At 34.1% G+C, this 15,135-nt stretch overlaps 1 protein-coding gene across 8 annotated transcripts in view; it reads left to right on the plus strand.

Moving 5' to 3' along the window:
* The window catches only part of LOC145270111 (chloride channel protein 2-like), a 328,843-nt gene that overhangs the window by 204,016 nt on the left and 109,692 nt on the right, over nt 1-15,135 (plus strand). For all 8 annotated transcript variants that reach the window (XM_080125735.1, XM_080125715.1, XM_080125717.1 and 5 more), the window contains exons 7-11: nt 5,101-5,179; nt 8,134-8,259; nt 10,862-10,946; nt 11,947-12,048; nt 14,865-14,949. In XM_080125735.1, the coding sequence (XP_079981861.1) occupies nt 5,101-5,179; nt 8,134-8,259; nt 10,862-10,946; nt 11,947-12,048; nt 14,865-14,949 (477 nt within the window). The remainder of the gene's footprint in view (nt 1-5,100; nt 5,180-8,133; nt 8,260-10,861; nt 10,947-11,946; nt 12,049-14,864; nt 14,950-15,135) is intronic.

A 15,135-nucleotide genomic window follows, 5' to 3' on the forward strand; every position in this document is an offset into this window, starting at 1 on the left:
GAGGCGGATGTACTCGTTGATGGGGGTCAAAGGTTAAAATCGTTGACACCCAGGGGCATCAAGAGCCAGACGGATTTATATAAACAAGACAGCTTGTTGACAGTCAGAGCAGAAGAACGGAGATGGCAGATACATGCACCTGACTTGTGAGCTGCTCGCTTGCCTCCCCCCCACTCTGTCCTACCTCGCACCAGCTCTCACCAATTACACGCAACGATTGAATTTAGCATTGTGAAAAAGAAATAAAGACATTTTATTTTTCTACAAGTTCTTTGCGTCTGTTTTAACCGGAGAGTGCTGCAGAACACATCATTAGGAGGTGCACTCTCCCAGGCCTTACCACCCTGTTTGGAGTGGAGTAAGTTTATTAATTACTGCCTGAGGCACCTTGACCCATGGGTGCGCTGACAATTTTTAAAAGGCAAAAGTGTTTCTCATTTAGGGGCGCTGGTTTGATTCTCCCCACCTTCAGACCTTGTGTGACATCTTGCGGTGGGAAGAAAGTAAATACTCTACAATAAAATGTTTTATAGCAATGCAAGTAATAATACTGCACATCTAGATTAGGTTTAAGGCTCCCGAAATTCTCATTTTTCTCACGGTCACATGGGTTAATAATTACATGCATTGGTTAACAATCACTTGTGTCGGCCTTCTAGAGCAAGGTTTCTCAAAGTGGTTGCTGGCGGTCCTGAAAGCAGCTTTAGTCTCAGTGCGTATATTACGTTGGTAGCTATGGAAAAAGTCATTTCTGTGCACGATGGCAGCAGCACATTCAGGGGAGAACCATGGCTGGCTGTTGAGTTTTTGTTGGAATTTTTTGGATGGTATGAATTGGTCTCTGTCTACAAGTAACCATTCGGTCAGGTCTGATACTATAGAGGACACATCCTTTTTATCAGTGTGCTCTGTATTTAAGAATTCAGGTGATAAATCATCTCCCTCTCAATACAGACCATGAGTGAGACTGAGGGGCTCCGGAAGGCCTTTAAGATGACCAAATGCTTTATATGGAAAAATTAAATGGCTACACAAATGTAATTAATGATCTTTTTTACTGGAAATAAATATGATACATAACTAGAGGTGTGGAGAGTTTTAGAATGGTTCATGAAAAAATAAAGTTTAAAAATAAAGAAAAAAATGAAACAATTTTTGATTAATCAAAAACAAAAAATGTTTGTAAATCTGAAAATATAGTAAAATCACAAACAGGAACAACTAATAAACAAGTATAAGTTAAAATTTGAAATTAATGTTTTTTATATTGTAGAAATCATCTTGTTAGTGCTCCATGAAAAACCTTTGCCCTGCCCAGGAGCTCCATGGTGTTCTGAAGTTTGGGAAACCCTGTCCGTTTTTTTACTCGTGTTCACCCTCTAACAAGCATATCGCCACTTGAACATAAGTGGCTACTATTTGGGACCATGCCTAGGAAAGATTAACAAGATGTTGATTTATGTTACATTTAAACTTCTGCATATCAGTACTGTCAGGGAAGTAGGTAGCAGAAAGGGAATTCCAAAGTCTAACTGTTCGAGGGAAGAAACTATTCTAGTAAAAAGCTTTCTGGCATTTAAAGACTTCAACAGTGAAGAGGTGAGATTTTGTTGCTAAGCAGGTTTGTCAGGGATATGTACATCAAGGTGGCACAAGTGCTACGAGTTCATCAGAGCACATCCCGTTAAAATATTTATAAAACAGGCACAGTGATTCAACATTGCAGTGATGAGACAGGGGTTGGAGCTTAGTTGATAAAGTGGGGCTAAATAAAACTTATATTGTTCTAGAGATTGAAGGTGAAAAAAAAATAAGAATTAGTATTAGTTCATAGTTGATAGAATGAGAATAATCTACCATCGTGGATTGACTAAAAGATTAGGAGTTTACGACCACTCCGTTGTATCAGTAAAGAAAAAATGAAATATAAGAAGTCTACAGACGTACCTCTCCACCGTACTGTATACCGATACTCTATGGCTGACTGGGATAGCTTCCGTACATTCATATCTGATCTACCTCTCCATTCCATGTTTAAAAAGGATGTGTCCTATAGTATCAGACCTGACCGAATGGTTACTTGTAGGCAGAGACCAATTCATACCATTCAAAAAATTCCAACAAAAACCTAACAGCCAGCCATGGTTCTCCCCTGAATGTGCTGCTGCCATCGTGCACAGAAATGACTTTTTCCATAACTACCAACGTAATAGATGCACTGAGACTAAAGCTGCTTTCAGGACCGCCAACAACCACTATAAAAGAGTAATAAAAAATGCAAGAGAGCTATATGCTCAATCAGTTACATCCAAAGTAGCTGAGCAGCGGCTTGGTTCCCACCAGTTCTGGCAAATAGCAAATAGGATCCTGAACAGAAGCGTGTGTTCTATCCCAACCATTATCAATGGACCAGAGGTCATCTCATCAGCATCCGACAAAGCCAAACTATTTGCCAAGAACTTTGCAGCAAATTCTACCCTATGCGACGAAGGCCATCAACTTTCCTATTTCCTCCTACAACACACAACACTCTAAGTAACATACAAATATCTGTGCATGAGGTCGCCAAGCTAATAAAGAACCTTGATTCCAGTAAAGCAACTGGCCCTGACGGCATTCCAATTATAGTGTTAAAAAAGCTACAAGCAGAACTTGCCCTCATACTTACGAAACTGTTTAAGCGTTGCCTTAAGGAGAAGTGCTTTCCAACACCCTGGAAAACCTCATCAGTATGCCCTGTATTTAAGAATTCAGGTGATAAGTCATCTCCCTCTCAATACAGACCAATAAGTCTCCTGTGATGGAATCCATATTAAATAAAGAAGTAGTCAACCACCTCAGCAGAAATAACCTTAGTGACACGCAATATGGTTTCCGTTCTGCTAGATCTACAGCAGACATACTAATAGTTATATCTCATAGAATTAGAGAATCCCTCGACAAAGGCTTCATTTCTAGGGCAATTACTCTTGACATATCAAAGGCCTTTGATAAGGTATGACATAAAGGCCTACTTCACAAGATTTCCAGCTACAGTATAACTGGAAATGTTTTCTCTATCATTAAATCATTTCTCTCTGATAGGCTCATAAGAGTAGTGGTTGATGGGCAGAAATCAAAGGCCCACAGTATTAATGCTGGAGTCCCTCAGGGGTCCATCCTGGGCCCAACTCTCTTCTTGATCTACATCAATGATCTCCCAAAACATATACTAAAATCATTCATTGACATCTATGCTGATGACACGGCCATCTACGGCAACACATCAAAGGCTGTAAACGACAAAGTTCTCTCTGATTCTCTCTCCTCTGATCTTGAGCGTGTGGTACAGTGGGGGAAGAGGTGGCTGGGTACCTTTAATGCATCCAAGACCAAGCTCCTATCATTACATCATAAACGCTCTGATCCCCATCTGGCATTGATTGAAATGAATGGCTCTCATCTAGGGGAGGTCCCATGTTTTGATAAGCTTCTGGGTTTGACCTTTACTCCTGATCTGAAATGGAACACATGCATCAAGTCTGTGGCCAAGGTTGTTGGGAAAATGGTGGGATCCTTCTACTGCTCCAGAAGATATCTCACTACTGATGTAATTCTCTATCTGTATAAAAGCCAAGTACGTCCAAGGATGGAGTACTTTTGCCACATCTGGGAAGGAGCTGCTAAAAACAGCCTATCCTGCCTTGACAGAGTACAAAATAGACTTCGTGGCTTAGTGGGGGATGCCCTTTTCTCTTCCCTGCAATCTCTCCTTCACAGAAGAAACGTTGCGAGCCTGTCTTTGTTTTCTCATTATTTCCATGGCAAGTGCTCGTCAGAGCTCCATTCTCTGCTCCCTCCTCGCCAATCTTTCATGAAAAACACTCGTCTAGCTGAAACCACTGTCAATAATTTTCCCCACTCTTTATCCGTGCCTAAATCAAAACGTATATTCCATGAACAAAGCTTCTTTCTTAGAACTGTACGCCTGTGGATCTGTCTTCCGTTTACCTGTTTCCCTCCCGACTTCAACTTGGATGTCTTCAAGTCCAACACAAACAAATTCCTGATGAACCGCCCCCTTAAGTAATGACACTTTATCAAATCTCCAATACTAACTATTACTACGATACTATCCCATTGATTGCTGTACACACAATAACCCTTATCCCCGAATGGCTTCTGGGCCTTGATAAGTGGTGACCACCATGTAAAAAAAAAAAAAAACATGTCAAAATATTGTGAATCTAACATCTAGGATAAAAATAGTAAAAAAAAAAAAAAAAAAATCAAGTTCTGTCCCACTGCAAGGACTTAAACACCAGGGTCAGAAAGTGGGATTGAGAAGTCAGCACCCTGAGGAGGGGCACTGACCTGCAAAAAGTGACTGGGCAGCCACGTCAGCATTCCCCAGTGAGGGCACCTCAGTCTATTAGAAATAAACTAACCGCTTCTCAAAGAGAGAAGGCAAGGCTTGGGAGGGTGGACCTCCTAGAACTGCACAGAACTAAACTTCCTCCACAAAATCAACAGGGACCAGGTCATCATAGGAATGATTTAATTTCTGTTGGTTTTGGGGGCCTAAGGATAAAACAATCCCTAGTCTTGGATAATCCAAATCATCAATCCTCATCTAAAAACTTGTAAGACATAAATTTACTTGGCAGGTGCTCGACTGAGCTTCAATCTATGCCCCCTCCTGTAAAACATTCACAACAAAAACTTGTCCAGTTACAATCACTTTCTCTTTCTTTCTCTCTATCTAAAACTAAATGAAGATTCCATAAGCAACGTTTCTTTCTTATAACTGCCTGTCTGTGGAACATGGTGCAGTGGAGCTGCTTCTCAGCTGTCTATAACATGGTTGTTGTCAAGTTCAATGTAAACAAATTCTTGATGAATCACCTTTTTACATTATCAAATTCTGTCCAATCACCACCATCATTACAAATCACTGCAGTGTTGTCTCACCGTCCAAGTGACACTCATTAACATTTATTCTTGAGTGGTCTTCAGGCCTTGATAAGTGATGACTTCCTAGTAAAAAAAAAAACTCGAGCTTATATTGAAAGTATATTTGCATTTTGATTTATTTAAAGCTTTTTTTCATTTCTTTTCTAGAATGAATCTCGTCGGAGTGAAATGCTGGCTGCTGCATGCGCTGTAGGTGTGGCTTGTACATTTGCTGCACCAATTGGGGGTATGTTTTTTTTTTTTTTTTTTTTTTACAAAGGAGTCACCATTTATCAAGGCCTGAAGGCCACTCGAGGATAGGTGTTAATGAATGTAAGGGGATAGTGTAATAATCATTAATGTTGTAAATTGGGTAAGATTTGGTTATTTATCGAGACTGCTCAACAAGAACTTGTTTAAATTGAATTTGAACATGGTAGCCTTCAAATCCAGTATAACAAGTTCTTGTTGAGCTGTCCCCTTAAATAATCAAATTCTACTCAACTTACACCATTAATGATACTACCACCTTACATTCATTAATCCTTATCCTCGAGTGGCCTACAGGCCTCGATAAGTGATGACTCCCAAGGAAAAAAAAATTGCTCACTCATTATAGAATTTATTTACTTTTTTGTACATAAAAATTGAGCACTTATAAAATTGTGGAGGCCTCCAAAGCACTATTAAAACAAGCCCCCCCCCCACATCCTAGAGAAATTTCTACTTTTTGTAAATGAGGAGTGAAAAAAAAAAACTTAGGCAGCCTCCAGGACACTACTGAAACACCCAAATAAAATGGAGCCCTCCTGAGCATGCTTTTAGTGGTGCTCAGGAGGCTTCCTTCATTTCATTTGGGTGTTTCAATAGTGTCCTGGAGGCTGCCTAAGTTTTTTTCTCTCCTCCTCCCACTTTCTTTGAAGAAAATTGGTGATGATTATGATAATAGTTAAGAAATTATGAATTAAATCTGGGATTAGTATCTATTAATTTTCAAATTTAAATTGAAAACAAACCAAGCATGCGGAGTTTCTCTCCATGAGTGAAAAATTTACTTTCATCATGACTAATGTTTGGGCAAAATTACAAAAAAGAAACTGAAGGCATGGTTGAGAGAAGTGCAAACAAATGAATGGATGAACGGAAGTAAATTACTAGGTCAAATTCATCCTTTATCGGGGGACCACCAAAAATGTTGACTCATTTCCTGTTCTGTATTAACTATGTGATAACAATACAAGTTGTTTACTTTTTGATAACATTAAATGATATAAATGGCCATTTGACACCGCAAAGAATTGTTTAATTTTAGATATTACTAGCTGTATATACGTGGTGTTTCCTGGTTGAAATACATTGCAGGCAGAGGGATTAGTCACATGCTATTTATGAAACACCAAATATTCTAACTTGTTACGAAATGTGACCATATTTTGGGTTTAGGGAAACCTAAAACACATCCATCTTGGTCTATAAAAATCAAATGTGAAGAAACTCTTGTAACTTAAAGGGGAAATAACTCTCAAAACTTAAATAAATAAGCTTACTTCCGGTTTTAAATGCAACTGTTGTCTACTATTAATAATTGAAAATAAATTAAATATAAATTAAATCAAAAATAAATCAGTTTTAAATAATATCTATAAATATAACAACTAAAGCAATTCTATTGCAACAAACAATTTACATCGAGCTAATTACAGGGTGACCTCCCCCCAAAAAAACGGGCCCCAACTCTAATTAGACCTCGTTTCTTTGTGTTTTGTCCGGATGAAATGAAACTTTGGTTATAACTAGTTTATTATATTCAGAACCTCACATTGAAACACTAGGGTCTTTGGCCTTTTTTTTTTCTCCGTTCTACAGCATATGTTCTAGATGGCCTCCATTTAGCGTTTGTTTTTTTTGGTCACCCTGTATTAAAATATTATTTCTTTAATGAAATACGCAAATGAGGTTATTCCTTTTATGTAGATTTCTTTTGAATACATAGAAATCGTGCTGGAATAAATATGTATATAAGTCTGCTTTGAATATGAAAATTAATTTGTGAAACAATGAACTTTTTTTATACATTAATTAAATTGTGAACCGACAGGAATACGACTTTATTATAAGACAAGATTCAAGTAAGCAAGGACACCTGGACAGTCCAGAGTTTTATAATTATATTAGCAAGCCACCTGGCATTGCCCGGTCGTAAAATACGCTTAAATATAATATTTGGATTTATGCATATTTCGTATTTATTCTATTATATTGGACCAAATATAGAGTCATGATTTCAAAAAGTTAAAAAAAAAAAAAAAAAAAAAAGACTTGTGCGCCACCACTGAGAATTGAAACCAAAACGTTTAGCTTACAATTCACTTTTTTCTTTGACGTTAATGATTGGACTATAGACATGTTTACTGCAAAGCTAAAAATTAAAACGTGAACTAATAGCTATTACATCATGCATGCATATTCGTAATGCCGTCGTTCGACCTTCACCTAGTAAATTTCATTTTTTAAATTTTCACACTTTTGCACTGATTTTCCCTGGCTAAAACCCAAATATAAAGTTTTGCATGGGTTCGAATACCCTATATATTAAGTTTCATGTCTGTAGATCCAAAACTGACTGAGGAATTTGGTAGGCAAAATTTTTTAAACAAATATATATGCATAGAAAGAGATTTGTGTTTACTATAACCTTTTTACACAAATATTATTCAAGTATAAATCATGTAGACTATCTGCAGACGTAATTGTTAACTAAAGATGATCATCCCATAAGAAAACTAAAAAAAAAAAATAATAGGGAATTAAGTAAAATGAATGTTTAAAAGAATATGCAAATTAGCTAGATCTTTTGCAGATAAATGCAATTCAGTGACCCATATATAACAGTTTTCTTTTCTTTTTTAAATAAATAGAAAAAAAAATTTTTTAATATGAATATCAATACACACACAAAAAAAGAAACTCATATATAGGAGTATAGATAGATTTTTCTGAAGTTTATAGCAATTAAAAAAAATCAAAACAAAAAAACTGTCATATTTTTCAAGTTTTAGCAAGACTGCCCTTTATATGATGGATAAGATTTATATAAAAAAAGTTGTTCCAGAGCCTATAAATGGCAGCCACAATATAATTCTGATGGAAAAGGTGTTTAGATATTAACATTAACTTTTAACAAAAACTTTCTAATTCCAGGTGTTTTATTTAGCATCGAGGTAACGGCTACTTTTTTTGCTGTAAGAAATTATTGGCGAGGATTTTTTTCTGCTGTCTGTGGCGCCCTCATTTTCCGATTGTTAGCTTTTTGGTTTAAAGACGAAGGTAAGAAAACGCAATATGTTAGTTGTGAGAATGAAATATCACTAATTTTTTTTTTTTTTTTTTTTTTTTTTTTTTTTAAATTTAAAAATTTTTCTGAATCCAATAATTTATATTTTCTCTCGTTCATAACACCAGAGTTAAGGCAATTGCCTTGGAGGAGGGGAGATAACTCAATACGAATCTCTTCTTTATAAAGAAAATTAGTAGATGGCAATACAGTGCAGGGGTGTAACGGAAACTGAAGCAAATTAATAACGATATAAAAAGCTGTGCAGATTTATCTTTTATTAATACTTGTGTCAGATTGGTCAGATGGAAGTTCTGTGTTGTATTTTGTGAAAATATTCCTTCTTCAGATGTGTGTTTGACACTAATTCAAACTTGCATAGTTTTTTATTTGTTTCTGCCAACAAAAACTGTCTAAAAGTAACATGGATTCAAAATGGATTTTTAAAGAAAATATCTTGTTTCCCCATGAATTAATTGGTAAAATTTTCTTTGCATAATTTTTAGTTTTAGCATCAATCTAGAGTATTAGTATTTGTTTTAGCATCAATTCCATGTATAGTATTTGTATAGTATTTGTTTAGTATTTGTATAGTATTTGTTTAGTATTTGTATATTGAATAGAGATGATAAAAAAAGATGAAAGCATGAAATAAATTTAGAAAGTTGGACTATTTTTTTTTTTTTACAAATAAAATACCTTATTTTTCTTTAAATTTTATCACCCACACTCTCTGGTGCTACCACACCAGGCTGTACTGGATAATGATTTCCTAGCTTAAATGCACCAAACTTTGATTTTATTGGGTTTTTTTTTCCCTTTCCTTTTCCAAAACTCAATCATGTTCTACAGAGTCAAAAACAAAAACAATTTTTCTCTACAAAACAACCAAACTAAAAGTGATGAATAAATATTTGAAGATATAAACAATTTTAAAGCATAAAACTTTTTCCAAAATTACTGGATTCGGCATTAAATAATCCGAAAAGGGTTGATATGCCATAAAACAAAACAACTAAACCAAACACCAACATTCACTATTATGCTTGTTATTTTCATGTTCTGCTCAATGTACCGGCTGTTTTCAGGTACATCTTTTTGAAATTGAAAAATGGTAAAAATGTTTTTCTTTTTTTGTTATTAGTTATTATCACCTCTAGAAAAGTGTAACAGAAAACTGATTATTAATCAATGCTTTTATCCGTTATGTAAGTTTCATTTTGGCGGTTTTGGGTTTGGCACAGTCACGTTGACACATTGGTTCTTGCCAGATCACAGAAGTTAAGCAACGTTGAGCCTGGCCAATATCAGATGGGTGACCATTACGGAATGCAAGGCGCTGTATGTACTGTGAGGTAAACTACCAGGTTGATAAACTGGCGCGGTCTATCTTTCTCCTGAGGGTAGATGGGACTCTTAAGTCATGATAGGCACCTCGTCTAATGATGGCATCACAAAAAAAAAATACCCTTGATAGCCCTAGCGAAGCATCAAGTATTCAGCTACCGACACGATTTGAATTACACTACAAACTAATGTAGTGAGTTCAATCTTGGCTGTGCTGGATGGATGGATAGAGGTTCGATCCTTACTATAATAATGATTAAGACGAATATAATAGTTATCACTTCTACCTGGCCATGACTGAGCACGTGTGGATAAAATAAACATTTCATATTTCTGAAATTTTGAGATGAAGATTGATAATTTGTATCATTCAGATTACTGTTCCCATCTTGAGATTTTTTCGCACAGTGTTTTGGATGCTTTTTCTTCAGGTGTATCATGTTGAACTTGGGAATCTTTTTCAAGTATATCTTGTTGAAACGGAATCTGCACTGAATTTCAATAGAACACATCAATGAACCCACGGGAAGCATGCTTTCGTTCTGTCAGCCATCTAAAAAGAAAAATAGGTTTAAGACACTTAAAATTCATACTTGATTTGTCCACAAAAGCCAGTGATGTAATGGACAAAGTAAAATTCATTTCTGACACTATTCTGGAGGTTGAAGGTTCAATCCTCGGTGCAGGTGATATTTAGAATACAATTGTGATAAATTACTTAGCACTTCTACTGACGGATCATGGAATAAGAGAATGCTACTCTTGTGGATTAAATGTCTCCATTCGAAATTCCATGCAGATTTTCCAAGTTTGACAAGATCCACCTGAAGAAGGTACGAGATTGCATTGGCTGAAACGTTGTGAGAGTAACACTGAAGATAAGAATGGTAATCCGAATAATTAGTTTGAAATTCCAAGTTAGGCATAAATATTTGCAAGTTCCAAATAAACGTTTGCAAGTTCCAAATAAACGTTTGCAAGTTCCAAATAAACGTTTGCAAGTTCCAAATAAACGTTTGCAAGTTCCAAATAAACGTTTGCATGTTCAAAAAGATGCATTAGGAAAAGATTGAAGATTGACCGAAATATGAAATAACAACAAAGAATAGTAGTCAAAATAATAGAAATTATCAAAATTTCTACTTAAATAACTGAAGATATGTTAAAATGAAAAAACAAACCTTGTCAACAATAATTTAACTTAAAATTTTTTTTTTTTTTTTTTTTTTGTCTTGTTCCTATAATCAGAAACCATAACAGCACTTTTTAGGACATCTCTGAGAACAGAAGTCCCATTTGATGCATTGGAGCTCATTATATTCGCTGGCATAGGGTATGTATTGATTTTGTTAAAAATGGGACTCTTTTAAATCTATTGCATTTTATTTTGATTATGCCCCTTTGAACACCTTTCTCTTTTTAATATTGTCCCAATTCAAACTAAAAAATATGCACACCTATAATATAAGGGGCAGTTGCTGTGTGTATGTACATATGGATGGCTGACTAAAACTAAAATAATACATGATAAATACCCACAAATTTGGTATTTTCTTGATTGGCTTAGCTTCAGATGAATAATATTTAAAACTAATATTCATTTTTTGACTCTACTAGTAAGTACGTTATCATGTTATCTAAAATGCATCATTTAAAAAACAAGACATCTAAAATGCCAATCTATGAGTTAATGTGATTTTATTGTTTGAACAATCTAAGCTTTTTTTTTTTGTTTGTTTATATCTACATTTTATTGTTTTTTTCATTCATAAATATTTTATACTATTTATTACTAAAAATAATTTTGGAAGTATGAAAAGAAATTATTCCTTAAAAAAACTTTCTATGAATAAAAAAGAGAATAACATCAGAAACAAAATTTTTATTAAATATCAAATGTCAAAATGTTTTGCTGGAAAAGATATAAAAAATGTAGCAGAAGACATTACTCACACAAGTGATAATGCATCTGTTTGGCACGTCAGGTGCCAGAATCGGGGGGGGGGGGGAAAGTAAAAATAATTTGATTTGTAGATGGATGATATTGATTTGCATTAATAGCTGCTTTAAGAAGGATGGATCGGAAAGGACAATGAGCCGAACATTTAAAAGTTGAGTTGTGAATATGGTTTGAGAGCAGAGGAGTCCTGTAAGTTTTCTATTTTGATTATGGAGATTGTTGGTGTGAAGTTCTGATTTTCTTTTCACATTTACAAAAAAGCACATCAGGTCAAATAAATAAACGTTGATATAAAACACGTTTTTCACTGTTCTAAAATTCTTTCCAATACAATTGATCAAATGCCTATTCTCTTTTTTTCAATTTCTTTCAGTGTTGCGTGTGGTTTTGGTGGATCCCTTTTCATCCTTCTTCATCGAAGGATAATCCTTTTCACGAGGAAACACAAGCGAATGTCAGCATTTCTTCAAAAAAAGTAAGCAATCCTCAGCCATTCCTTCTCATCAATGTTTTGGTTCTTGTCCAGAATTCCCCCTATATTAAAAACAAAAATAAAGAAAAATCTTTTTGTTGTACATATCCATGACAAAACGAAAATATCATATTCTGAAAATCACATAAATTAATAAACTAGTTTTATTTTTCAATAAGAAAATTAAATTTTATGAGTAATAGAAGAGTGGTTGTCTTGTCTGCCATTTTGAAAAAAAAAATGTCAAGAAACAAAGGGAGATAACTCAACAATAATTCATTTGTTTTAATGCCTACAAATTCCTATTAATCACTTAAAAATGGTTTTCTTTATAAAAATAAATGAACTTAATTTATGATTTTTGGAATATGGTAATTTCGTTTTGTCACAGATTATGTACGTTATACAGAGTTTTCTATACTTTTGTTTTTTAATATTGGGGGAATTCTGGACAAGTACCCATTTGTATGCTATAACTTTTTTGCTTAATGATAATGCACCCAAACACTTCTATAAAAGGGTCTGTCTGTCATGCTTAAATATGAAACTGCAGTATTTTTGAGGTCCTGCATCTCGTTCTAATTCTTCTTAAAACAAAAATGAGATATTTTGTGTAAAGAACCGGAAAAGTTAAGCGATTAAAAAGAAAACATAAACAGGTGAAATTGTATATTTACTGATCCGGACGAGTTTTGGTTTTGAAAATCCTTGCAAGTAAAGAGTGGTACTTAATTTGAAGACCCTGCTATATTATGTTCCATTATTTAATCCATTACAATGCTTCCCACTAAGTTAAGTAATATTGAATGTAAAATATTTGAAAAATATAATAAAACAAAATTAATAAAATTGTTTCTATATATAAACATTTGGTACTTGTACAGTTTAATCAAGACATTAAAAAATGAAAATATCGAAAAAAAAGTTTAAATTGTACGTATCCGTTATGGAATGATGTTCTCCGAAAAAAAAAATTCACTTAATTTCATCAAGTAGTTTTTGTTTTATAGTGAAAAACAATTTGTTATGATACTGAGCAAAATGTTCTATTTTTAGGAAGAAAAGCAAGTAATAAAGATGGGGAGGAAGTGTCGGCGCTTTAACTGGAGTTATCTCCCGTGGCGCTTCTAAATTCCAAACAAAAATTAAGAAAAATTCCAAGATGTCTGTCTTCAACGCGCTCTCATAAAAATGTGTTTTTCCGCTGTAAAAAAAAACAAAAAACTACTCAATCAAATTAAGTGATTTTTTTTTTTTTTTTGATATCTTCAGTTCAAAACGAATACGCACAATATAACATTTTTTTTTCGATATTTTCATTTTTTTATGTGGTGATTAAACTGTACAAGTGGCAAACATGTTAAAAATCAGTTTATTATTATTTAAAATAAAAAAATTATTTTAGGTATTATTTCTGTAAAAAAAATCAGTATTCTTATATTTTTGACCATACTGCTCATACTGCAAAAGTAGATGTCACGCTAAAAAAGGCAGGATAATTATGGGTAACCTGCAATCAGTCAACCTGCCATTTGTCTACAGGATGTGCAGATTCAAGGAGAAGCAATAGCAGAGTGCGAAAAGCAAAGCAACAGCAATCGCCATCCCTTGTTTGGATTTTGAGGGATGCCGTAGAAACTACCATCCCACAAGAGTTTTGCCAGTGTCCTCAGCCTTTGATAAACAACACCAGCACCATTGCATTGGTGGAATGAATCCGTCAAACAGAACAACAATGAGACTCTTCTGGTACCAAAAGATCTCTCAGCAGGCTCTGAACTCCCCCGCAAAAATGGGTACCATTCAATGGGGCCTGAGCAAAGGTTGCCAAAACATGCACAAGTGAGGCTATGTATAGGATACTTGGTGTCCTTGCAACGCCGATACGCAAACTATCGCACACGTCCTAACAGATTGACCCTTAAGCGAGGCATGCTCTAATGTGGACCTGATGGATATTTCCGATATTGCTCGATGATGGACTGAAACACTATGATGATGAAGATGATGACGTGATTTTCAAATTATTCTGCAGACTTAAAAAATTAGAACACATTTGGATTGTACATCTTCACCAAGCAACAACAATATTTAATGATTTAGATTAGGAAATTGCACTTCACATAAATTTAATGTAAAATGATCCACTTTTGGAATAACACTTTGAGCTTAATAATCATATCTTCTCAGAAGTGTCCATACCATTCCGTTTTTAAATCTAAATATAAGTTTTAGTTGATTGAAGGGAAATAACTTTTTTGTTTTAATTCAAAACAAAGTCGTTCCCCTTGGATATAAAAAATTGCATATTAACAATACCTAAAGTATGAGTTTTTAAAATCTCATTTTTTTAAATGGTTGAAAAGAAATTGGTTTTATCATTAATTAAGTAGAAACAGCTTTAATGTTCATATGTAATTTTATTTGTATACTAACCAATACAGAGAAAAACACGGTTTCACTAACTTTATTGAAGTCTTAATAAAAAATATTAAAATAATAAAACCGACAAAAAAATTTAAAACCACATAGTTTACAAAAAAAATAAAATCAATAACTAAATAAAAAAAAAAACTAAAGTAAAAAGACCTTTTGTTTGCAAAGCAAATGATAGGGAAAACATCAAAGAATAGTCAATAAATTTTATGAAACAAACGATACAAAACAGTAACTTAGCAATCACTAGGTTGTGTGAAATCTGTTCTTATTTCTCTGATTTTAGTGTTAATAACAATGAATTTAAATACAAATAATTGAAACATTATCGAATTGTTAAAAACTGAATCATAATTTAAATTTATTTTTTATTTTTTAAACAGTCGATTCCTCTATCCTGGTATAATTGCCATTTTGATTTCTACATTGACATTCCCTCCTGGGTCTGGACAATTTTTTGCTGGTCAGGTACAGTACTATTTTTTGTTTTTTTGTTGTAATTGTGACTATAAAGTTTCAAGCACATCGTTTTGACCACCTTAGCTATGTTTTGATTTTATGAGAACAATGTATTCCGTGAGTTTTTTTTTTTTTTTTTTTTTTTAATGGTGGCATCTTCGTAAAATTTCCATCTAGAAGCAATGTATTCTAGCA

This window comes from Euprymna scolopes, chromosome 4 (genome assembly GCF_053919585.1).
Source record: "Euprymna scolopes isolate OS-2025 chromosome 4, ASM5391958v1, whole genome shotgun sequence".
In the NCBI taxonomy this organism is placed as follows: Eukaryota; Metazoa; Mollusca; class Cephalopoda; order Sepiida; family Sepiolidae; genus Euprymna; species Euprymna scolopes.